General features: G+C 40.2%; 1 protein-coding gene across 12 annotated transcripts in view; it reads left to right on the forward strand.

Annotated features, from left to right (window-relative positions):
- The window catches only part of dip2ca (disco-interacting protein 2 homolog Ca), a 537137-nt gene that overhangs the window by 222318 nt on the left and 287424 nt on the right, over positions 1–27395 (forward strand). For all 12 annotated transcript variants that reach the window (XM_039753594.1, XM_039753583.1, XM_039753587.1 and 9 more), the window contains exon 2: positions 16581–16652. In XM_039753594.1, the coding sequence (XP_039609528.1) occupies positions 16581–16652 (72 nt within the window). The remainder of the gene's footprint in view (positions 1–16580; positions 16653–27395) is intronic.

The raw sequence follows: 27395 nt of genomic DNA on the forward strand, positions 1-27395 counted from the left end.
TGTATTTGGCTGCCAGGTGCTATTTAATTATTTAATTTGGAAATCTTCAAAAAGACCTTCTCGTCTCCCTGACTTGTAGTGAGTTGGAAAAAATCTGTCGAACTTAAATCTCCAAACCAGAACCAGTATCATGTTGTGTGTGTGAAACAGAAGGGAGTCACCAATCTAAAAATTATGTAATTACTAGAAGGGGTGCTGGAGTAAAGTGCAGGTATATTTGCAAATTAATCCCTCAGGCCCCCCAAAACAGAACTAAACCCACCAAGGGGAGCAAGATTACTTATGTCAAGTACTAAAATACCTGCTAGGGGCATTTCCCTATTAAAATATGAAAGTAGTCACAAAATGTCTAGCAGTGTGCATACTGACAAACACACAAACATACATTCAGCTTTATACATTAGGTATCAATCAACCACCCCAATGGACTCATTGTGAGTGAGGCCCAAAATGGAACTTCTGATTTTAATAGGCTTGGGGGGGGGAAAAAAAACAAAAAAAACAGACCTTTATTTCCTTAGGATTTTATTTTAATTGTGAGGTTTGATGTTAGAGTAGTAGTTGTGGAACCTGCCAAATATTGGAATCAGCCATCAAAATAACCTTTGTTGTTTCATTCAATTATAATGTTTACAATGTGCCTTTAAAAACAGTAAATTAATGGACAGAAAGTGATTAGGATGTTAAAATTATATATAATGTTTCAGGTATTCTGGAAAGTAGTTGATATTTTTATCACTGATTCGCGAATACAAGACATTCTTAAATATTAAATATATTGTAATATTATTGTCAAAACTCTTCCCAGACATCTGTATCATTTGTCATAAGTGCTCCTCCCAGTGGTGGATTTAGGTAAGGGTGATGTGGGAAGCTGACCAGGCCAGCACTGCGTACTCGCACCAAAAAGTTCAGACCAGTGATTACAGCCTAAGCTGGTCAATCCATCAGGGGCTCCATTTATGAAACTTAAGGGCTCGTGCCCTGTAAAGTCCTCATTATGAACACAGATGGCTGCCAAGTATGTAAAACCATAAAGTATTTACCATCTACTGTGGACGCTAGAGGTCACTGTTGCCTCTTTAATCCCACAAGACACACACCCAGGACACCAGGTAAAAGCACCAAGAAGTATTTTAATTTCTTTTCTTCTTTTTCAGTGCCCCTAAGCACCACAGCCACAATACACAGGCAAGTAAATATAATAATAATCATACACAATTCCTGGATCTCTTGCTGGGTCTTCAGAAGTCCTTTATATAGTTCTTGACCTGGAAATGTTTCTGCTGTTCCGGCCATGTGACTTGTCAACACTTCTGGGTCAAGACGGAGAATTATAAAGTTCTTTAATCAGCCCGGAAGTACTTTGGGGCTTCCGTCCTTGTGACTTCCTAGTACTTCTGGACCATAAGGGAAGCACTCCCTCAGGCCTTCCTCAGCATGGCACCCAACAGGGCTGAAATAGCAAACTCCAGGTCCCAGGATGTCCTGTGGGAATCTGGGGCAGCGCTATACTCCAGGGGAGCTGACATCTAGTGTCTTGGGGGGAGGCAGTGTCCAAAAGTAGCTGCCTTCCTCCATCCTTCCATTCTCGGGGCGTCCCGTCTGGGTTGAGCTGCCGGCTATCCCTTACACTAGTAATACTGCTTATGTACTGTGCATGAAAGATAAGGGGTGCATGTTCTGGACACTGAGGGGGACCACATGTCATCAGATTCTAATGCTAACTACCTGCTAAGGACACTGAGAGGTGCCGTCCTTGCTCCCTGCCTAGTGCTCCAAACATGCTTTGACTGGTATTTATTAAAGGTGTTCAGCACCCACCCCTCTCATGCTAATCAGAGAAGGGGTCCCTCCTCCTACTTGCCTGAACCCTTACCCAGCCAATTCACCTTCTACCCTACCCTAAACTGTCAGGGAAAAAAAAGTGTACCTATGTATTTGTACTCTTAAGAAATCAGTATACTAATATAAGGCTACACATGTATTCCTCCTACTAGTGGTACATTTTTAAGTGAACAGCCCCAGCAACAACTTATACCTTTATTTGTGAAAGTGTGTCACTGCCACACTGATATAATACTTGTGAACTGGAAATTTAAAATTTGCAATATTTTGATGTTTTATTCTTTAGGTGCTTTTTTTAATATGCTCAAGTTGTGTCCTCAGTACTTGACACTTTTCCTTTATGTATGCTGAAGAATCACCACATTACTACCTGATAAGTTTTTCTTGATTAAAGTATAGTTATTTAAACTAGCTAGGAGAATTTCATAAGATCTCTGGGCTCAGAATTTAATTTGAATAAAAACATTCTTTTTCCTTTAAATTCTCTGGCCTGTCAAACCAGACTCGGTAAGTATTTATTAATAATATCAGGACAGTATCTGGGGATATCTACCACAAGGAAATATCACAATTTTAATGGTAAGATGGAAAAAAAAATGCAACAACATGTTAATAGATACTCTTACCCCACTATCTTATGCTAGCTGGGAGAACTGATACAGTCAAAGAGAGCATCCTCTCAAAGGTCCTGTATCTTTTCCAGAGCATCCCTATGAATCATTCTTCAAGATTTTAGACACAATTGTAACATCATTTATCTGGAACTCCATAACAGCAACGAGTCAAAAAGTCAATTCTGCGGACATCTAAAGCAGAACACATCATGGCACTTTACCCACCTTTCAGTTTTACTACTGGGCTGCAAATATTCTCACAATTTTGGGAACTGGTAGAAATCCACAAATCTACACTTGGCTTTGGTTTGTAATTGAGCAGAAATCTTGTTTGTAAACTTTTTTGTATGCTCTGCTCTGTGCTCCATTTAACAGTACCTGCAATCCAGTCATCCACCACTAACTAACGAAACAGAGTCAATGCGGGGTGCATTTTAAGGTAGAGACGCTCTTGTCTGCTGCTCCATTCACTGTGTAGTCCTTGGTGGCTTGTGAAGTTGAGATTTCTGTGCTTGAGTTCAAGTTCATAAAGTGAAACTGAATGAAGTAACCTGCTTAACACACAGTGACAGCTCTCTCATCTCTAATACCTGCTTTTTATGCTCTTTTTCATCAGAGACAAAAGTATGTAATTGGCCAACTAAACTCCAATATAGTGTCAGAGAAAAGCATAAATTAAACTCAGTTATTTAAGGGAAAATATAAAAGAAACAGAATTACAAAACAAATTATTATTTTGTTTTTGTTCATAAAAAATCACTTCATTAACTAACTTCATTAACCTGTATGATTTTTAACTAAATAGTATAATTAAGTTGTAAGTGCATTGAACTAGTAGGGCTCCACAGACACACAAACCCACATCTTTACGCCATCATTTTCAACCTGTCAATGTGCCTTTTTACCATAAAGAGGAAAGTGGTGGAGCAAATTCTTCCATTCATTTTTTAAGGCTTTGTCTATTTTAGAGTTGCTACAGCTTCTCTGGTGGGACAGCACAGAAATCAACCCCAAACAGGGCAACGATCCATGGAGAAAACCCACCTGGGCCAAAATATGCATAGTCAAAGACCAAAATTGAATTTTATTCTGAAATACAGTACCATGTGCCAGTAACTGCTATGCTGCTGTTTCATTCCTTAACCACAAAAACAATGCCTTTCAAAAGCATGAAGTGTACCATAACCATAAACTGATAATCATTATAAGAGGTGAACATGAGATGCTTAACTCATCAATGTTATGCCATATGTTCATTTTAGCAGCTACTCCCATTGCTCCATTATTGCATAAGCCACTGATCAGTCTGAGGCAAGCAGAATATCAGATGTCATCCTAATTACCTATGAATTCTGGGCAGCTATGCTCTGTAGCTTTTTATGTCCTGTGAGTTTAGTGTTGGCGTCTGACAATTTTGGATCTTGTCCTATACTGTGCAGGTTCTGTTTGTAGGATAAGATCATTTCCTCTCATGACATGAAAATCCCAAACTGCATATGGGATAAGAGATCAGGTACCAGCTATTTTTATGCTAAGAGATACAAAGAATAGCTTTGTAGGGGGGCCTTGTTAATGGCATGTTAATCGAGACTTCCATGGGAGAAGAATAGTTTTAATTGTGTTATGTTGTAACCTAGCCCCCCTGGCAGTGAAAGGGGGAAAAGCTGCCATGTCTATTTCCTATTTGTGTAATATAACACAAAGTAACATTAAGCCTTTTGAATCGAGGAGCACTTGATAGAAGCCAAGCACTGAAGACACTGGATGATTGGAGGACTTTATATAATTTTCATGAGACTAAACAGTAAAACCAAAAATAGCTGGAGATGGCACTCTTTAGATTAGCTATTGTTAAGAACAAAACAGTTCCTTTGTGGGGACACATCCATTGTTTGCTCAAATACTTATGGAAAAAAAAGCCCTTTCAACTGTAATGTACCCAGGTAATAACAGGTAGAGTTTTGGAGGAATATACAACTTACTGAAAATTCTGAAACAGTAGATATTAACACAAGTCCTTAACTTGAACGAATGGTAATATTTTGACACTGGGCTAAGGATGGAAACTGGAGCAAGACATTGAATAAGTGGATTCCATTCTCCATTCTCTTCCGCTTATCCGAGGTCGGGTCGCGGGGGCAGCAGCTTAAGCAGAGAGGCCCAGACTTCCCTCTCCCCGGCCACTTCTTCCAGCTCTTCCGGGAGAATCCCAAGGCGTTCCCAGGCCAGCCGGGAGACATAGTCCCTCCAGCGTGTCCTGGGTCTTCCCCGGGGCCTCCTCCCGGTTGGACGTGCCCGGAACACCTCACCAGGGAGGCGTCCAGGAGGCATCCTGATCAGATGCCCGAGCCACCTCATCTGACTCCTCTCGATGCGGAGGAGCAGCGGCTCTACTCTGAGCCCCTCCCGGATGACTGAGCTTCTCACCCTATCTTTAAGGGAAAGCCCAGACACCCTGCGGAGGAAACTCATTTCAGCCGCTTGTATTCGCAATCTCGTTCTTTCGGTCACTACCCATAGCTCATGACCATAGGTGAGGGTAGGAAGGTAGATCGACTGGTAAATTGAGAGCTTTGCCTTACGGCTCAGCTCCTTTTTCACCACGACAGACCGATGCAGAGCCCGCATCACTGCGGATGCCGCACCGATCCGCCTGTCGATCTCACGCTCCATTCTTCCCTCACTCGTGAACAAGACCCCGAGATACTTGAACTCCTCCACTTGGGGCAGGATCTCTCCCCCAACCCTGAGAGGGCACTCCACCCTTTTCCGGCTGAGGACCATGCTCTCGGATTTGGAGGTGCTGATTCTCATCCCAGCCGCTTCACACTCAGCTGCGAACCGATCCAGAGAGAGCTGAAGATCACGGCCTGATGAAGCAAACAGGACAACATCATCTGCAAAAGCAGTGACCCAATCCTGAGTCCACCAAACCGACCCCTTCAACACCCTGGCTGCGCTTAGAAATTCTGTCCATAAAAGTTATGAACAGAATCGGTGACAAAGGGCAGCCCTGGCGGAGTCCAACTCTCACTGGAAACGGGCTCGACTTACTGCCGGCAATGCGGACCAAGCTCTGACACCGGTTGTACAGAGACCGAACAGCTCTTATCAGGGGGTCCGGTACCCCATACTCCCGAGCACCCCCACAGGATTCCCGAGGGACACGGTCGAATGCCTTTTCCAAGTCCACAAAACACATGTAGACCGGTCGGGCAAACTCCCATGCACCCTCCAGAACTCTGCTAAGGGTGAAGAGCTGGTCCACTGTTCCGCGACCAGGACAAAAACCACACTGTTCCTCCTGAATCCGAGGTTCGACTATCCGACGGACCCTCCTCTCCAGAACCCCGAATAGACTTTTCCAGGGAGGCTGAGGAGTGTGATCCCTCTATAGTTGGAACACACCCTCCGGTCCCCCTTTTTAAAGAGGGGGACCATCACCCCGGTCTGCCAATCCAGAGGCACTGTCCCGATGTCCATGCGATGTTGCAGAGGCGTGTCAACCAAGACAGTCCTACAACATCCAGAGCCTTAAGGAACTCCGGCGATCTCATCCACCCCGGGCCCTGCCACCAAGGAGTTTTTTGACCACCTCGGTGACTTCAGTCCCAGAGATGGGAGAGCCCACCTCAGAGTCCCCAGGCTCTGCTTCCTCATTGGAAGGCATGTTAGTGGGATTGAGGAGGTCTTCGAAGTACTCCTCCCACCGACCCACAACGTCCCGAGTGAGGTCAGCAGCGCACCATCCCCACCATATACGGTGTTGACACTGCACTGCTTCCCCCTCCTGAGACGCCGGACGGTGGACCAGAATCTCCTCGAAGCCGTCCGAAAGTCGTTCTCCATGGCCTCTCAAACTCCTCCCATGCCCGAGTTTTGCCTCAGCAACAACCGGCCGCGTTCCGCTTGGCCTGCCGGTACCTATCAGCTGCCTCCAGAGACCTACAGGACAAAAAGGTCCTATAGGACTCCTTCTTCAGCTTGACGGCATCCCTCACGCGGTGTCCACCAACGGGTTGGGGATTGCCGCCGACAGGCACCGACCACCTTGCAGCCACAGCTCCGGTCAGCCGCCTCAACAATAGAGGCACGGACCATGGCCCATTCGACTCAATGTCCCCCACCTCCCTCGGGACGTGGTCGAAGTTCTGCCGGAGGTGGGAGTTGAAGCTACTTCTGACAGGGGACTCTGCCAGCCGTTCCCAGCAGACCCTCACAACACGTTTGGGCCTACCAGGTCTGACCGGCATCTTCCCCACCATCGAAGCCAACTCACCACCAGGTGGTGATCAGTTGACAGCTCCGCCCCTCTCTTCACCCGAGTGTCCAAGACATATGGCCGCAAGTCCGACGACACGACCACAAAGTCGATCATCGACCTGAGGCCTAGGGTGTCCTGGTGCCAAGTGCACATATGAACACCCTTATGCTTGAACATGGTGTTCGTTATGGACAATCCGTGACGAGCACAGAAGTCCAATAACAAAACACCAATAAGTGGATGAGATTCATTAACAATGTGAACTCATTCTAACTGAAAATATTTGGACTCACAATTTATGTTATTTAAAAATCACACCAAAAACTATAAAACTTCAACCCCACATAGAAGTGGGTGGGAAAAGATGAAGAGGAAGACTGTTTCTCTTTTACCTCCTATGATGGTTGGAAATCTGTTTGTATCGATTAAGTTAATGCTTGTCCTGGGCTGGGAGCCGTAGTGGTGGAGTAGGCTTGGCTGTTCCCTCCCACATTAAGGCCATAGCGCATCACATGACTTTTTCCAGTGAATTTCCATTATACACTTAATTTACATAATGCTAGCAAATCGGGCAGTCACAGACAGTTATGTGGTGTGACATAGCCAGCAGCCCACTCCAACTAGTCCACCAGGGCAGACTTGCTTGCATGAGAGCTGACAACCATTAAGTCCCCAGCTAGAAATGTAATGCATATCTGCACTGATACCTGGACGGTTACTGATTCAAACCCTGTTACAGTCAGAAGAAATCCTACTCCATTAGGCTCTTCGACAAGGCCCTTAACCTGAAAATTGCTCCAGTGGCGCTGTACAATGGCTGACCCTGCCGTCTAACTCCCAAGTGTCATATGAAATGACAATTCCTTGTTGGGGATTAATTAAGTATATCAATAATAAAATATGATGTAGCGACAAGGAATAATGAATCGAGATGTTTTGGACCTCGCAAACAGAAGAGAAGCCTATCTGTGTGATGTCCGTTTTATGTACCACAGCAGAATATGAAAAAGTAAAAAGGGGTGTAAGATTGGTGCTGGTAGTGAATTTAATGGTATCCAAGTTAAATAGAGAGGCAGGGGTTTGAGTTCCCTTCTCCAGTTTATGTGAAATTGATACTTGTAATAAATTTCTCTTCAACAAAGAATGCCATCTTAGAACATACATATATATTCAGTGTCCTGTGCTCACTTTACCTTGTCCACAACTCTTCCCTGTGTCTCTAAATAATCAAATTGTAATTAATGTGAAAAACTGTTTTATTAATTAATTAATTTGTATGTTTCATAGTATTTTAAGAAAAAAGCAAACACTGTCTTTTCTTTATCAGAATTTGACCCCCAAGGCGGTACTGGCAAAGGGGCCTTAGGATATGTGAGAAAAAATGGCTTATAACTACAATGTCCAAGGTTTCAGATGGAGTTTGTTTTCCCACAGATATTGTGTTGCACTTAACAATTAATTTTTTACATTCATTGTGCTACACAAATGAGCAAAAAAGAAAAGTGAAGTTGACCTCAATAAAAAGATTTGGATTTGTTTTCTACTTCAATCCCTGGACCTGATTTATTGTCGACATACAGTAGATTTACAAAGTATTCAGAACCCCTCACTTTCTGTACACTTTAGATTTTATTTTAAATGAATACATTTGCCTGTTTTGCCCATCAATAACCCAAAATGACAAAGTGAAGACATTTTCAGAAAGGTCTGTGGGGGTCTTAATCTGGCCTTGATTACTGCTGAAAAAAAGGTGGAATTCTCTTTATGGTTTAAAAGAACTGTACTTACGTCAACAAGCACACAGCAGCTTTGGCTGCTAAGCAGTCCCTCCACTTCTACAAGACAGCCCCCAAATACCATTAGGTACACTACAGGAAACTCCACTGCTTCCTTGCCAGTTTTAAGGAATGACGTCCCCCCTCATTCCAGTATTACATTTCATGCTGGGGGGCAGAGTTTCTGAGACGTGCAAGTGATATTCAGCTCTCTTTGAAATTAAAACACCCTCTGGACTTTGACTGTTTACCTGCATGTCGTACATTACAGGCTAACAGCCATGGCAGAAAGAGAGCCAAGTCCTGGAACCCTCATTCATATACTACTCATCTTGCTGTTTAGTACAATACGTTTGTGCTGACTATTTTGGCGATTGCGCTGTCAGGTAATTAAATGCAATGCAAGTGAGGCAGGGGGCTGCAGCAGTGTATTCTGTTGTGGACAGGCTGGCTTGTATAAGTGTTTCATAAATAATGAATAATTACAAGAAAGTAGTTTAGATAGAAACATGATTAATTATAGTCTAAGTAGATCTGCGTTTTTCCTGAGGGTATACTTCAGTCTAATTCTTATATAACTGATGAATGTCCCAACTTTATAGTGCTGAAATAGCATTGCTGTTTGTTTGCATTATAATTCTCTATATAAGGATATGTTATTTTTATATCCTTTTCTGTCGCTCTAAATACGCAGCAATGGGATGTGAGCGTAAGGCAGCCCTCTGCCTTCGGGTCAAATTGTCTGATTCATTTTTAAGTGTCAGGATTCTGGAGGCTTCAGAGCAATCAGCCGGATTAGTAACGTTGACATTTAGACCTGAAAGCAATCTATATTTCATATAGTGTCTTTTGAATGTGTATACTATGTTCAGATGTTTTATAGATCATGCAGCCATCACTTACTGTTAGACAGCTGGAGTACAGTCATGTCTTCTGAGTCACACAAGGAGCCTGCGAAAGGCATTTATCCCAGGAGCTTGTGGTCCCAGTCCTATACATTACCTGTATGCACCCTTTCACATGACACACATGGACATGGGTGGTAGGGTGATATGGGCTGGGCTGTGTGCAGGTTTTTAGCAGTAAGAAGAACTTTACCCTGTAGTATGTGAATGTGTGGTCTTCAGTAAACAAGCTAAAGCTAAACTGTGCTGTATAGTTAATCTCCCTACACTAATGGGATTTGAGAATGTTAAATGAAGCCGCTTTGTTCATATCTGTCCATGGGAAGTGTATCACTAGGCTTCAGTTTGTGGGTCCAACACTCATAACCAGGTTAAAGGAATAGTTTTGTGAGACTGAATTTGTGAAACATGTTGTCAACACACTTAATTTCTTGGAGAGGTTCTTCTATATTAAATGTCTATCAGAGATATTAATGTTGTATTTGATTGACAGAAATTGCAGCTTGAATTTGGCTGGAGTTATGTAAACATTTTGCTACTATTATGGCTAACTGAAGTTCAAATCAATTTTTATGTCTTTTTGTTCATTTTTGATTCTTTAGTTTGATAATATGGGTATACATTTTATTATGTGTATAATTATGTATTTTCTATCAGTATCGTTGATCATTTAATTTCTCTTTAGTTTCCTAAGAGGTGGGGCAACCTGTGTGTCACTGTCGTGGGACTGCAATGAGCACTATAAAGGCTGAGGAATCTCACAGTCCCATGCGGTTCATTAAATGCTCTGGTATTGCTGAGTTCTCTGATTTGTTGCTTCTTATGGATTATTGATTTTCTGGATTTTGACATCTGTGTTCTGTTTTATTTTTTATTTTTTTAAATCTTTCTTGGGATTTTTGTGTTGGGACTTGTGTCTGAATTGCCTATTTTATTATGCCTAAAAAAGCTCCTTAGAGCTTTTTTGTACCAGAGAGCATTTTGTAATAATAAATGTTTTGTTTATAAAGGTCTTGTGTTTGCCCTTTTGTGGCTAGATGGAGTTTGACAGTTTCATCACCTCTAGTGTGCATTTTTGAGGTATTCCGTTTGCTTTCTTTAAAAGGCCAATGCCATTTTGTTGTGTCTGTAGTACAGCAGTTATAGTGGGTTATAAGGTCGTTACTGTTAACAAAATCTAAAACATCGGAAACTGAAATAAAACTGTTAACAAAACGAAAATGAAAAACTGAAACTAAATGAAACTATTAAAGTAGCTGAAAAGATGAACTGAAATAAAATAATTTACCAAAAATATTTACATTTTTCAAACAGATTTATAGTATGCCAAGAATAACCTGAGCTGCAGCAGCACAGAACCTAATCTGAATATATGAATAAATATTTGTTCTTTGTTTTGCAAAGAAGTATTCCTGCCACTCGACTGGACGATAGAGTCATCTTTAACCCCCTCTACTATTACCTCTGAGATAAATTGTCCACTGTGAGCTGCATATACGCCAACACCCAGCAAACAGCAGCTAGTTAAGGGAGGTCAACACTCACGGTGATGGGGCAAGCTGAGTACAGTTGCGTAAAGCATATGAAAAAGAAAGTGATTAAGTGTGTGAGAACAGTGACAGCTCTTCAGAAATTGTCAGTGACAGCATGATAGATTCTAGTTCTTGTGTTAAGGAAGCATACCAAGGTGTTGATTTTTCTCAATAGCTAAATTATAATGCAACTTCTGAACATGCCTGGTATCTCAAGAGTGCTGTACAACTTTCCAGGCTGCTGTTCACTGAATCCCCAGGGACTCAAGACAGAAATACCAGATACACACAATGACAATCCCTTACAGAAAGCCAGTCTGTGCATAAATGATGTCATGTTATGTGTAACTGTGCCCAACATAAAGAGCTGCTTGTTTTCATTGCACTTCTCTCATATTAAGGTATAGTTCAAAAGCCTGAAGTTGAAGTGTGTTAGCCAACAAACCTTTATGAGTGAAAAACATCCATCCATTCATCCATCCATTATCCAACCCGCTATATCCTAACTACAGGGTCACGGGGGTCTGATGGGGCCAATCCTAGCCAACACAGGGCGCAAGGCAGGAAACAAACCCCGGGCAGGGCGCGCACACACACACACACACCAAGCACACACTAGGGACAATTTAGGATCGCCAATGCACCTAACCTGCATGTCTTTGGACTGTGGGAGGAAACCGGAGCGCCCGGAGGAAACCCATGCAGACATGGGGAGAACATGCAAACTCCACACAGGGAGGACCTGGGAAGCGAACCCGGGTCTCCTAACTGCAGAACAGCAGCGCTACCACTGTGCCACCATGCCACCCGCGTGTGAAAAATATTTCAGTTTATTTCTGAGGTGTCTGCATTTTGTTCACATGTTACTTTGCATTAAAGGAATGGTTTTTTAAAGTAAAACTGTTCCTTCACATACTGATAGAGAGATTCCCAAGGTCTACATACCTGCATACGTAGCAGAATGTTGGTGGTTCAGTTGGGAGCACCTCTACATCGCTGTACTCACAGCTGAAAATACCTGATACTGTGAAAATAATTTGGTGGTAGAATAATGTTTTAAAATATTTTTCTCTCCATTTACATTGTGTGTCTCTCTCTATATTCTTAATTTGTGTGTATTGCTGCAATGGGCCAACACCCCTGTCCAGGGACTCTTCCTGCCTTGTGGCCAATGCTTGCTGGGATGGGCTCCAGCTAACCTACAACTCTGATAAGCAGGTTTTTGTAAATTGATTTAAGGCCATATACAATTAGCCTCATAACCTCAGTTGCTGTTTCTGTCGACATTTATTGCATGCTTTTGCACTTTTTTCTTGTGTAGCTCTTGTGTAGGCCTTGACATGGTATGCCGGTTGTTGTGTTTCCCTCAGTACAGCTGGGTGGGATCTGAACATTCATACCCATGTTCCCCCTACCTCGTAAGCACCCGTACCCTGGTTTTCATGATCATACCTTGTCTTTGAACTCAATTAAACAAATTCAGTAAATGGATAAATGTTTTTTTAGGATAGCTTTACCTTTCTATGTCTTTACATTTTTACTATTTTAATATATTACTTTGTTAAATAATTAATTTTCTTGTTAGCAAAGAACAACAAAAGATGTGCTGTTGCCTACATTTAGCTGAAAGTAACCCACAGCTGAACTGGGTGTAAAGTAAACTCCTTTGTTTTAGCATCTCCATGCAACTTTTCCCTTTGGCACCACAACATGGCCACCACCTTGGTTTAACAGGCCTTCAGGTCAGTCACAGCTAAGTGCTGAGTGGACTCTGCTAGAGAAGTTGAGAATGCAAATTTTAAATCTCAGCTTTCTGACCCCATTAGCTGTAAAGGGTTAGTCTTCTTACCATATGGGAAAGAGAGTGAAGTTTTAGCAGATTAATTTCTCAGGCCTTTGTTGAAATCACTACACTGATATGTGAGCTAATTCTGCTTAATTAGTTTCCTTTTTTGCATTTTAAGGCGTGCAGATGTAAACTGTGTGACAACTGCTCTTGTAAGAAGTGTTTCAAACAATTTTTAAGGCTTACTATTCTAAGATCATATTTCACTTCTTCGATTTGAGCCTAACTACTTGTTTCATGAAGTGTTCTGGGTGTTATGTACAGTTTTGTCACCAATATTCTTTGCTTATTTGAGTGGACAGGAGAATACAGTAGGCACTAAAATGGGCTATAAGACCTCATGACTGATTGTTCTCTGACATCCTCTCCATTTTAGCTATCTGTGTTTTTCTTTGAATCTTCAAGCTTGTTGTTAGTGCATCTAATATATTTTAAAACCTCAGTTTATGTAGCCATTTTATACTTATTTTTCAGTAGACTAATAAAAGACCTAGTATGTTATTGTGACTTTAACCATATATACTTTGTATGTATTTTGAGTTCATGTTAATGTTCCTCATTTATTCCACCTGCATGCTGCCTCATAGTTCAGCTGCAAGCTGCTGCTATTTTCAGCATATTTAAATATTCATATGTTTATGATCCCCTGTTGCATTTCAACATCTTCTGTCTCTTCAGGGCTAGCGAGCCCCTGCTGAACAGAATAATTAGTGCCACGTGCAAAATTGTCTCACTGCCATCATCTTCTCCCCTGTTGAGTGGAAGGCTGGCATTGAAGCAGTGGATGGAGAGACCTAGCTGACTCCAAACCCCCAAGGCACTTTTTAGTTACGCCACATTGTGAGAGTTAAGGCGCGGGCACACATTTTTTTTTTCCTCCTTCAGTCCATCTTAACCATACCATATGGACAGTTTATTTTGTAGCTGTGCTTCAGCCAGGGAACAGGATGTTAGATGGCTCAACATTTTTTTTTCCGACAAGAATTGAATAGTTGACTGTCTGTCTGTCTAGTTTAGTTCCTCTTCTGTCTGTGTCTGGTTTTATCTACTTCACAATGAAGACCCTGAATATAGTGACATAAAAAACTGTCACAATCACTGCTTTTTATAATAGATCATGGAATAGATCATTTTTTTAACAACTAGGAAGCACTTAAATCCCTGGTCCTTGCAGAAAGGTGGTTCATGTGCTTCTTTCGAAATACAGTATCCTATGTCACTCTGCTTTGGTTGCAACCTTTTTTATGCCCTAACAGTGCATATGATTGTCTTTTGTGCTTGGAGTGTATGACTTACGAAGGACCGAATGCCCAATTATGTGGCAGTGGTAGCCTTCACCTCCAATTCTTTGGTCGTGTATGATCTTCTCTTGTGCTTCTAAGTAGTTCTCATGAAATGTTTGTGTTGTAAATAGTTTGTCCTTGCACATCCTGAGGTAAGTATAATGTGTTGTTTGTCATTTTCATCAGGGTTTGTCTTGTGTATGTAACATGGCTTAGTGAGTCTATATTCAAGCTGACCTCTCACTTTTGTTTGTGCAAGCAGCACCCCATTGTCTCATTGTTTCTTATTCATCATCGGTGAAATGGCTCCCGCTTTTGTCTTGACACTGAACTGAGGGTATGGATTGTGTTGTTTTTCGTGGAATAACGGTGTGTAGTTGTCACACATCTGATTGGCTTCTGCACTATGAATCACTGTCAACAGAAGTCACCATTCCTGTGCATCATGGTACATGTGTGCACAGTTGATTTTTTTTACTGTCAGCCTTGGCACGTTGCCACACCACCAGTTACCATAAGAAGGACCCAAAGTCCAATTATGTCACTGAGGCAATCCACCCATCCAATTCATGGGTCGTGTTATACGTATCAAGGCACAAGTTCTCAATTAAAACCAAGATCAAGGTGCAAGATCAGTGGTTCTCCAGTTTTTGTGTGACAGGCAGGCAACCCTTAGCATTGTTTATGTATAGATTAAGGAAGCGGAATTGTCATCAGGAACATCAGAAGGCGATTAATTACGTGCAAAAGCATGCCACTAGCTGGCATTTGCCTGTTTTATGCAAAAAGAGCAGGGACCGTCTTTGAGTGGAAGAATGTCTGCTTGTATATCCTGGGAAGATGTAGCTTGTTGAAATGTAGAAGAACACAACAGAACAAAATTAATTCCTGTGGTGTTCTTTGTCTACTCATGTTGTGGGAGTTCCTCTGACAGTATTGCTTGAAATTGCGATTGGTGTTTTTGGGGGTTAATCCAATATTGCCGGATTGCTTGTATCATCATTTGCTTTTGAGATATGGAGGCTTTGAAAGGGGAGTGTTACTAAAAATAACAAAGTGACATAAGTCATAACTTTTAATCTGTTAATGCTAGGGTGCATGAAATTGTCAGGGATTGTTATTTAGTATTAGACTTCTTTAACATCTAAATAGTTGGTCCACAGTTGCCTATTTGACAATTTATGGTTGGCTGAAAATTGTATAAAATTCTTTTGTGCTCTAGAGCAACTTTGGCCCTCTACAGGTATACTATATATCTGCCCACTAAACCACATCAGATGTTTCATATTTTGGCAGGTGTTACTCATGTTATGGTTTTTCTTTAGCAAAAAAGTGCCTGAAATCAATCAAACTTTAAGATTTATGAGGCATTAAAAAACAATTTCATGTCCGTATTTCAAATTCATATTGTCAATGTTTGACAAACTCTGCCATAAAAAGAATTGCAGTATACCACTGGATACCAGACTTTTGTCACCGTCCTGCTCCACTGACAGACTGAGGAGATCGTTCCTCCTCCACACTATGCGACTCTTCAATTACACCCGGGGGAGTAAATGCTAACATTAATTTTATTTTGATTTTTTTCATTTTTATTACTATTTAATTTAATATTGTTTCTTTGTATCAGTATACTGCTGCTGGATTATGTGAATTTCCCTTTGGGATTAATAAAGTATCTATCTATCTATCTGAAAAGAGCTTATTTTAATCAGTAAATGCACCAAATTTGAAGTTGGTACCTTGAAGCAAATTACCGAGAACATTTGTGTGTAAAAATACATAGTTGGCTTGTTTCACCTTATACACTTGTGTGCCTTCGGTCCTTATCGTATAGCTTCTGATTCCAGTTTTGCTTGAAGCAGACGTCAAATTTTGTGAATCACATGGTCCTCTCTTAACTGCATTGAATTTAGAATGCGGAAAGGTTGAGGATTGCATGCTTATCTGGTGGTCCGTACTCTTGAATTTGTCTTTTCTGTGGCTGCTAAAATTTTACATGATATACTGGTGATGCATAGCAGGGTTACAGTAACCAGTGGCCCACCATGCGAGCTTGTTGGTAAATATCTACTGGTTCAAGCATTCTAAGGGCTGCATATATCAAATGGGTTTTTTATTGCTTTTATTATTGTTATTCCAATTGGACTTTGTTCTCAGTTTGCCCTCCAATACAAAAGAAGCAGTGAAGCCCAGATGGATAAACAGGCGGTCATTATCAAGTCAAACGTAGTGCATCAATAATTGAGAATGCACTTCCTGTAGTTAATGCAGTGTTGTGTTTTAAAAGCACATGTCTAATAACCAAGAAGTCCAGGCTAGACAGTCTGTCTGCATTCTGGATTTTTCTATCACCATTAAAAATGAAAATAATTGTTTAAACAAGTAGTAAATGATAAGAGAAGCAAAAGCAGTGTTGTACACTTATAAGTTTATGAAAGGTGATAGTCAAGGCAGCCTTACGCTTTGTCTAAGTGCTTGCATTCATTAATGTCTGTTTCCTTTTTTGGCAGGTGACATCACACAGAAAGGCTATGAAAAGAAGAGGTCAAAACTACTTGGGGCCTACTTGCCACAGCCGCCAGGTAAAGTCAATGTCAATGTCAGCCTCTGTCGGAGCATTTGTGTAGCACTGCATTGTGTTGCTCTGTTAAGGAGAGAGTGTAGTCTGCACGCTCACATCACAGTGCCGTTAAGTTGTATTGTTGTTTCTTAGTCTGAGAACCTTTTGCTTCATCAGTGTTTAAACTTGCAGACATTTTTATAAGTTGACATCCTTCTCTATGTTTTTATATTCAAAATGGTCAAGAGTCCAGTCTTCAATTCAAAAAGTATGATCCCATGTGAAGGAACTTCCTGTTTATGGACTACTTTCATTTTCCAGAGTTTGTTATTTTACACTACTGTATTTTAGTAAAAAGTACATGTGTTTTGCCCTTTGTGAGCCTACGACTGAATAACTTGAGGTGTGTATTATGTGACAAGTACTGTGAGATTTTGGCATGAACATTTTTAATATTGTTTGGTGTTTCCCAGCATGGATCTCTGTTAGTTCCCTTTCTATCAGAAACATTGTTACGTCCATTATCCACAAAAACAAGAAACTAAACATTTTTCTCGACCATCACTACAAGCTATCTGAGGCAAGTTTAAATAAAAAAAGGTCATTTTTGGATGTAGTATTCTTTTAAAGAGAGAAATATATGATGGTCTGATTAATCCACTTAAATAAAGATGCATAGTGAAATGACCTGCATTCTTAGTTTTTCATCATTTATATAATTTTATCACCAAAAAAAAAGTAATACATCAGTGCGCTGTCCCAATTGCGGAATGTTCAGATTTGTAAAACTAATCTAGTAACAGTACTACGTCTTTGAGAGGAGGAAGTGTCACCATTACTCACTATAGCTCTTTATGTACGATCCACTCAAGCAGTGACATGGGAGGAGACAGCAGGCAGGTGGAGGATACACATGCGGTACAGCAGGGAGAGTATCTGCTCCAAAGTACAGTGTCCACCTGCTTCCAGCATTTTTGGATCAGATGGTGGATAATACTGATAACCTCCACTGCCCCTAAAAAGAAGAAAACCTTTATATTAGGTTATTCAGTTGTTTGGGGATTGTTCCTGTTTGCATAATTTATATTTGTTTGTTCATTATCTTAAACAGTGTCCTGCCATTTTTGGCTGTCTTATCACATTTTGCAGCTGTAGGTTTCAATAGCAAGGGAAGTGAGTGTCGCAGAAAGAGTTGACAAATCCCCCGTTCCTGGTGAAATTTTGCTGCATAGATTGAACAATATATAGGGACAAAATTAAAAACAGATAAACATGAAAGAAATTGTTGGTTTTTTTTTTAAATAATGCTAGTAAAGGCAATTTAAAAATAGCATTTTTAAACTATGAGTGGGGAATTTATTTGTCACATTTTTTCTAATCAGGATTCAAGTCTAAGATAAGTTCAGTTTGTTCACTAACCATCATATATAGCCACATCAAATTCAGCCATTTGAAATGACTAGTGTTAATAGAGGAATACATAAAAATCAAGTAGGCAGTTTCTTTACATGTCAGAAGAATTGTAAGTACACACATGGTGCAAAGCATGACTGACGAGATGTAAATGAAAATTAAATGACAGACTATAGAAGACTTTCAAGTAAGAAACTGAATCCAATACACATAACACTCATTAATCACATTATTAAATATTGTGGTGATTTTGTAATTAACTCCAGAAACTCTCAAAGTAGAGGAATCGGCTATCAAACAAGTCGTAACTAGTCAATGCCTCAAATGGACGTCTCGCTAATTACATATTTCTATTGCATATGCTTTAAAAACCTACAAATGTGCCAACAATCACAATGGAAAAAACAGCAAATGTGAAAATCACAAGTATAAAATGTAACAAATCCCAGAGTAGAATATGATAAATCTTCAGCTCATTACAGTTTTTTTATTCGAAGGTGTATTAATATGTATTCCACATTTGCAAACTCCAGCAAATAACAGTTTGGAAAATACCAGAGCTATAAAGGAAGAACCATTGAAGAAGCTGAAAATGGGATATATAATGGACAGTACCTGGAGGAAATAATTTTGCTAAATACTAAAGAGAAGGAGCAAAGTATATGAAAACAATAAAAAGTCTGTAATACAAATAGTATCTAGTAAGTACATCAAAGAAATTAAAAATCAAAATGTGCAAAAATAGAAATTCAAGAATAAGTGAACTGGAAAAGCTCAATGAGTTTCTTAAATTCCATTACCAGATAATGCCGCTGAATTTAAAAATACAGGATTATTTGAAGGGTACTACAATGTGACAATACACCGGCCTTATCAAACATATATAAATTATATATAAAGTTAGAGTGCAAAGGTCAATCTCTGCAGCATAAAGCAGGAACTAGTTCTGGTTGAGATTCCAGAGTCCTGCAGAACACACACATGCATACATCACACTCACTGCTTTCCACTAGCAAGAGGAACCATGAGGAGCAACACTGAGGCCAAGTGTCGAATTCCAGGTGCTTTACCGTTTCACTTGGGGATGCTAAAACAGGCATATCGTCATCATCACACGTTTTTAGTTTGTCATCTTTATGGGAAATATAGATACAATTACAGCAATTTTGATCATTCCTTTGTTGTTTTTTATACTGTTATTTTCCTTTTATTTCTTGTTTATCTTATGCAAAACTCCCATAATTCAGCGTGTTTGATATTTGCCTATACACTTTATTGTTGTTCAGAGTTGCGTTGAACAGTTTGCAAGATATTTAGTGCATTTGTAGTTCCCCAGTCCCCTAAAAACAGGATTATTGCAGCACACAAAAGGCATATTGTTTGTGTTACAAAGCAGGATGAAACGAAGTGACCTGACACAAGATGAGGTCGAGGTGGATGAAATAACGCCATTGGCATAGGTTTCATATATGGAGCCGAGCAAGGCAAACCGGTGCTAGCACAAAAATGGAATTGGAGATGACAGCCAACCTAACACTGAATTCTTTAGAATATAGAAGGAAGTTGTAAAACCCAGAGAGGACCCACAGAAAAGTGGGAAGATGTCGTAAGTCATGTCCAGGTGTCTGTTACTGCGTTCATTTATTAGTGATTTTTAATGAGTTTATGCACTTCCTTGGTGGCTCGGCAACCACAGACAAGTGAATCACAAATGAGTGTGTGCAGTTGCCCTTGTCTAGTTAATTATGGGATGGTGTACTTAACTAGAGTCAGCTGGGGTGGCCACAATATAAGAGAGGTGGGTTAGGGCTTAGACGAAAATGGAAGAAGAGTGCAAGAACTTAAAGATTGCTCATGAGAAGTTTAGCCTCGCTTATGAGGTATTTAAGGGTGAGAAAACAATTATGGCTGGTGCTGAGGTTCTGGATTGCAGCTGTGTTTGAGTCTGCTAAACACTGGACCAGAGGAGAATGGAGAGAGGCTACTGGAGTTAAACTGAAATGAGAGGATCCAGAGTGCACTGGCATTAATGTGAGGGCAAGGCAATAGGGTGAGCTGTAGTGACCAGCTGGGGTGGCAGTTTGGGTCTGCAGTGACTGGCAAAGGTGAAAGACCAGAATGTTGTGGACTACATGACAAGGTGCCTGTGATGATGTTCTATCGAGAGAAAAGTAATTGGAATACCTCGAGAGAATTGTTTGACTTTTAACATTACTTATTTATTTATTTTGTTTCTTTATTTATCAAAGAAGCATGTAGAGGCACTGTTTTTTATAGTCACATTTTATTTTAAAAAGACTTACTTATTGAAGCACTCATGTACTCTAACATTTAAATTGTTTGATGTGAATAAACACTTTTGAGCTAAAAGTCTCTGGGCATGAGTACTGATGTTCCAAGTGATGATGCTGCCTGTGGCCTGTGGCCTGTGTTGCCTGTGAGATACCCACGTGTTGCAGAAGAATATGCAGGTCCACAAAGTGACTAGAGCACAATTCAAACCCAATTCATAGCCAATGGGAGATGGCAGCACAAATCACAGGGTTGTCTAAAACAAACATAATTTCATTATTCTCATAAATGTCAAATTAAAGCTTCAAAACAATTATACATAGTTTTCAATACATAAATGGTAGAGTTTTGTTCAAAACTTGAAATGGTGTTTGAATGTGGTGGAATGCTCTCTCCAGTCATTTTTTCATGTAAACAATCTTTCTACAGACTCAAATAGAATTCAGATAAGTTTAATATATTTTTAACAGCATAGTTACTGTACATTAAAATATCCATCCATCCATTATCCAACCCGCTATATCCTAGTTAAACTAGCGCATGTCTTTTTTTGCTGTAAACTTCCTGCAAACAGAGAGCTGTATGGCAGATTTTACCAGAGAAAGGATTACTTTAAAGAAAGTGGAATAATAAACTGAGAAAACAAATAGGAGTCATCATCCTGTACAATTAGACAAAATGCAAGAAAAGCTGCTTTAATGAATTCAGACCTTTTTATTTTATGCTTCAATTAAAATGGACACTGCTTGCCTGAGTTTGGAAAGTGAGCGAGCTTGTGTTGTAGTATAGCAGGTCACGTTTTCAAATAGAAAAATACATACCGGTAAATAAGAATTTGAAATTTCTACTTCGTAAACAACAGGCTTGTAGGCATTTTTCTATTTTACTTGTAAACTTTTTAAGCATGTTAACCTTGATTTTTCTTGATAAACATTTTATGAACATTTGCAGCTTTTTAAAGGGGTTGTACTATGTTTATTATTTGTTTGTGTGTGTCATGCAGTATAAGATTTGGTAAGAAACAAGTCCTACATAATTAAAATGGTAATCCATATTTATAATTACATCTCAAGAATTGGGAATATCTAGCTGATACAATGGAAAAACAAATACAAAATACCTGTATAAATACAGTAATTGTATATTTTAACAACAATGAAAATGCAATTAATTATTTTAAATAATGATTATAACCTATAAGTGCATGCATATTTACATTTAAGCAGTGTTTAACTGCCGATATCACTTAATTGAATCAATGTGTAAGAACATATATATATATATATATATATATATATATATATATATATATATATATATATATATATATATATATATATATATATAGGTATATATATTTCATATGTATATATTCATATATATATATATATATATATACACTGTATATATATTTCATAAGTATATACAGGCAGTCCCCAGGTTACGTACGAGATAGGGGCTGTAGGTTTGTACTTAAGTTGAATTTTATGTAAGTCGGAACAGGTAGATTATTTTAATAAATGCTATTGCTGACCGACTGTAACCAAGTGCTCTGCCAATGAATGATGGAGTTTCACCTCTCTCTGACCTTTTTATTATTTCTAATTTATTTTCAATGGTGATGTTTTTTCTCTTCTTTACTGTATCACCAGCACTTGCATCAGATTTGTGTTTCAGAGACATTCTTGAAGAATAAAGACAAAAAGGTTAAGATGAGCTCTTCTGCACAGCACTGTACACACTATCACAGCAGGAAAGCACCCGTTGTCAACATGTCTGGTGTACTGGACGAGAGACAACTTCCTGCTATGAATGGGGGCAGCGAGGTGGGGGGGGTGTTCATCACTCGCCCACCACACAGTCACCTCCACTACAGTATGCTGCCTGTAGCGTCCGCCCACTGAGACAAACCAGTGAATCGCCCACCACCGCTCCCATTCAACAGGCAGCCATCCGATGCACACTGCAATGCTATCCCCGCCGCCCCGTTCACCCTTAATGGCCTCCGTTCAGCCACAACCGGGTCACCGCTTGCAGCATCACCAGCCGCCCACCGACAACGAACAGGACAGCCGTGTGTAGTGGGTGGGCAGTGAAACGCCCTCTGCTCCATTCAGCCTGCATCCAGTCAGGAGCAGTAGCTACGGTGGAGTGTTGGGTGGGCAGCAAACCGCCCCATCAAGCCTCCATCCTGCATACGAGCGATAGCTGTGGCCCCGGTGACTATGGACCATGGGTCACTGATCGCCACCGGGAGCCGCACGAGGGACGTTAAACTGCGCGAGCAGTGAAATCTCCCCCCGCCAGCCACCGTTTTCAGAGTCCCCATGCCGAAGATGTCGGAGCAACATTTACTGGGGCGCATGTGGACCCGTTCGTAAGTTGTAGGTCGGATGTCTGTAACCTGGGGACAAACTTTTTTAAATTAAACTTTGTTTAAGATAAGTGCATTACAGAAGAAATTAAACAATATAACAGTTTGTAATTATGAGAAGCATTTTATTTCCTTTTATGCCATATGTGTTCTACATAAATATTTTTGTACATATTTTATTAATGAAAAGTATTATTTGAAGGTAATTTTATTTATCTTAGTATTTTTATGGTCCCTGAACAATAAAACTACAAAATTTAATTTTGTCAGTATAAATAAACAGTTAACACCTGTGGTCTATATAGTTTAATTAAAAAATTATCAAAGTTAACACTTGAGGCTTCTATGCCTCTGGTTATGCAGGAGCTTAGTGTAAAAATCTTATTAAAGAGACAAAAAAAAATCAGAAATTGGCAAATTCATTAACATGAAATCAGTTGTCAGCGCCAGCTCTAAAAGAACATCCCTTATACACTTCACAGTATCATGTAACAAACAGTCTGTCTTCTGTCGTTTCTGTGAGTAAGCTGACATAGTCTTTCCAGAATCTCTTTTCTTAAAGTGATTTTTTAAAGTTTCTGACATTTTTTTTAGCAGTATTAAGCCCTGGCTCCCACAAAGAGATTATCTTAGAACCATTGAGTGTTAGGCAGGGTTTAGCATTTATGGCTATGCTAGGTCATTGTAAATTACAGTCATACACAGATTGGGAGAACATGTAAACTCCAGACAAACACGGACTGAACTAGACTAAGTAACATGGAGATGAGGAGCTAGTTTGTCACTTTGCACAAATCAAGTAATGCTGAAAAACAAGGTCTCAGAAATCCAGTAAATATCTAGAACAACAACATATTATTGCTGTATTTGCTCATCGCTCGACTTGAACGGACCTGTGGCTAACTGAAGGTGTCCACTTTCCTAAAGTCAAAATATGCTGTTTGTTCCATCTTCCATTTTTCCATGTTTTATTTTTTTATTTTTTTCATTCATTATTTTTATTTTTTATTTTTTGCTTAAAAAATAGTTATTTGATTGGCAGCTTTGAAAAGCACAGCAGGTGAGAATTAGAGAAAATAAGTTGTGTTGAAACTGCTTTCGTTGCCAGAGCAGATAAATCTACAGGTGGCGGAATAAAGCGTGTCAGTGCTGCGTGCTCACATGCAGTGATTCCTCTTTGTGTTTGTAGTGAATACTTGCATCTATTAGAATTTATTCTGCAACAAAATGCTTTTTATGTATATGTCTGTTTTATGTTCCACTTTAAGGTCATGTCTGAAACCGCTGCTTTAGTTCCTCTGCAGTATGGAGCAGACATCCCTGTTGAGAGACACTGGGTTGCAATTCTGTCTTGCCCCACACTACTGTTTGCAAAGATATTTTTACATTACAAAGAAAATGTACGGTTTCACCAGATTTTAGTTTAATATGCAAATCTCCAACTATATTGTTAAACTCCTAAATGTTGGTGTATTTAATTTTTTTAAACATGAATTATCTGTACAATTGCCAGTTATAAACTGTTAAGAGGCTGTGTTTTCAGCCCTTTCAGTTCCTTATCCGATTCTTTATATGTCAAATTTATAATAACATAATTAATTATATACAATACTTGCATTAATTTTATTTGTATTAAACTTTTATCAAAATAACCATAAGGAAAAAATAACATAAGCATTGCTGTTTCTCACTGAGATTTGACCATTCTTTTAAGGTGGTGTTATTTTCCAGAACACAAAGAATAATGAAAAGCAGAGGTGGCTTAATGCAAATACAGAAGACATCCAAATTAAGCTCTGAAAAAGAAACTGATTTGTTACTAAGGGTAGACATCCTCTTTCCTAGAGTGCCACAGGCTCTAATGTTTGTCTTGTAAAATGATTTCAAACTCTTCATTTATTGAAACGGTGGCCCAAGTTATCAGTCTGAAATCTATTAATTTTTCATACTGCCAGTTTTAATTCTCTGTGAAATTTAGAAAGTTATGTATTATTTTGAAACCTTTTCTATTCTTTTTCCACCTTAGTTTAGTTCACTTTAGCTCACTGTTTAGTAGGGTTCTAAATTTTGTTTCTGCTTTTGTTTCCTCTTACAACAGCAAATGAGCAATGAGTTGCAAATAAAAGTGTTAACCTGCTAATCGTGTACATACTGCACTTGAAGATATTTATCATAAAGAAGAAGACATTATTTTTTCAATAGACCTTCTATAACTAATAAAAAATTTGGATGGCGTTTTCCCTCGGCCGGATGCGGGTAACCAGGGCCCCCCTCTGGGGCCAAGCCTGGAGGTGGTGCTCAATGCTGAGCGCCTGGTGGCCAGGCCTGCACCCATGGGGCTTGACCAAGCACAGCCCGAAGAGACAACGATGGTCCCCCTTCTCATGGGCTCACCACCTATGGGAGGGGCCAAGGAGGTTGGGTGCAGTGTGAGTTGGGTGGAGGCCGAAGGCGGGGACCTTGGCGGTCCGATCCTCAGCTACATAAGCTGGCTCTTGGTACATGGAATGACACCTACCTCTCTGAAGGGGAAGGAGCCTGAGCTAATGTCGGGCTCACCTTGACACACAGCTTTGACTCTGGAACCAATCTCCTTGAGGGGGGCTGGACTCTCTACCACCCTGGAGTTGCCACCGGTGAGAGGTGCAGAGCAGGTGTGGGCATACTTATTGCTGGACAAGAGGGTAGCCTTTGGGGGGGGAGACGGGTCCTGAATGTTGTGCGTATGTGCTGAACAGCAGTTTGGAGTACCCACCCTTTTTGGAGTCCCTGGAGGGGGTGCTAGAGGGCATACCTTCTGGGGACTCCCTCATACTGCTGGGAGACTTCAATGCTCACATGGGCAATGACAATGAGACCTGGAAGGGCGTGATTGGGAGGAATGGCCCCCCCCAATCTGAACCCGAGCGGTGTTTTGTTATTGTACTTCTGTGCTCGTCATGGATTGTCTCTAACGAACACCATTTTCAAGCATTTGGCACCAGGACACCCTAGGCCTCAGTTCGATGATCGACTTTGTGGTCGTGTTGTCGGACTTGCAGCCACATGTCTTGGACACTCGGGTGAAGAGAGGGGCGGAGCTGTCAACTGATCACCACCTGGTGGTGAGTAGGCTTCGATGGTGGGGGAAGATGCCGGTTAGGCCTGGTAGGTCCAAACGTGTTGTGAGGGTCTGCTGGGAACATCTGGCAGAATCCCCTGTCATAAGTAGCTTCAACTCCCACCTCTGGCAGAACTTCGACCACGTCCTGGGGAAGGTGGGGGACATTGAGTCTGAATGGGCCATGTTCTGTGTCTCTGTTGTTGAGGCGGCTGACCGGAGCTGTGGCCATAAGGTGGTCGGTGCCTGTCGTGGCGGCAATCCCTGAACCCATTGGTGGACACCGGCGGTGAGGGATGCCGTCAAGCTGAAGGAGTTCTACCGGACCCTTTTGTCCTGTGGGATTCTGGAGGCAGCTAATAGGTATTGACAGGCCGAGCCGAGCGGAATGCGGCTTCGGTGGTTTCTGAGGCAAAAACTCGGGCATGGGAGGAGTTTGGGGAAGCCATGGAGAATGACTTTCGGATGGCTTCGAGGAGATTCTGGTCCACCGTCCGGCGTCTCAGGAGGGGGAAGCAGTGCAGTGTCAACACTGTATATAGTGGGGATGGTGCTCTGCTGACCTCGATAATATAATAATATATATTATGGGGTGCCAAACAGGCAAATACAATGATTTTCTGAATATATAAAGTCAGTGTTCTTAATACATAATGTAAAAGTCTGATTATATAAAGTCAGCGTCTGAATATATAAAGTCAAAGCCTGATTATATAAAGTCAGTGTCAGAATATATAAAGTCATTCCTGATTATATATAACGTCAAAGCCTGATTATATAAAGTCATTCCTGAATATATAAAGCAAGCGTCGGAATATATAAAGTCAAAACTTAAATATATATAGTCAGCGTTGGAATATATTTTAATTTGCTTTAATTTGCTGTTTGGAATTGAATGTATTAGAGTTGATGATGAAGATTTTTTACTTGATGCATTAATGGACATCATGAACAAGGAATCTGCACATTAATTCACGATTGCCCCAAGTCGATATCTGTTACTTCCTCTTCCATGCCACTATCACCATGCTATAATATTGGCATGGAAGATGTAACATTAACAAGTTTGGCAATTTTCCCTGTGACCTAATAATTGAACCATGGTAGTCAACAGCATTTTATATGCAACTTTAATCATTTGCCTAATAAACTCAGTGGTGATTAAGTTGTAATATGTGAATGTCTGTCTAGTACTTTTTTAAGGTAAATTCTATCAAAATACTTGCAAGTCATTTAGCAGGCAATTTGTTAAGGAAGTACTGCAAAAATACTGTAAATGAAAATAAAGCTTGCCTTATCAGATTTCTTAGTGGCCCTTCAGCTCCTTGCTGGCAATATTGTACATACTGAAAATCAGAAACTAACAGGGAAAACTTAAGAAAGTATACACTTGTTTTATTTTGTGTTGTTACCTTTTCTTTCATCTTGCATGGTGTGAAAAAATGCATAAAGTGTGTAATATGACAAGATATTTTTATATGAAGCACAAGTGGCATTTGAAGTATTCATGCTGTATTCCCATAAATATGCATGAATCAGTGAATTAATTAGCCTCCCATAATAAAAATCATACTTGTGTAAATTAG

This window comes from Polypterus senegalus, chromosome 5 (assembly GCF_016835505.1).
Source record: "Polypterus senegalus isolate Bchr_013 chromosome 5, ASM1683550v1, whole genome shotgun sequence".
In the NCBI taxonomy this organism is placed as follows: domain Eukaryota; kingdom Metazoa; phylum Chordata; class Cladistia; order Polypteriformes; family Polypteridae; genus Polypterus; species Polypterus senegalus.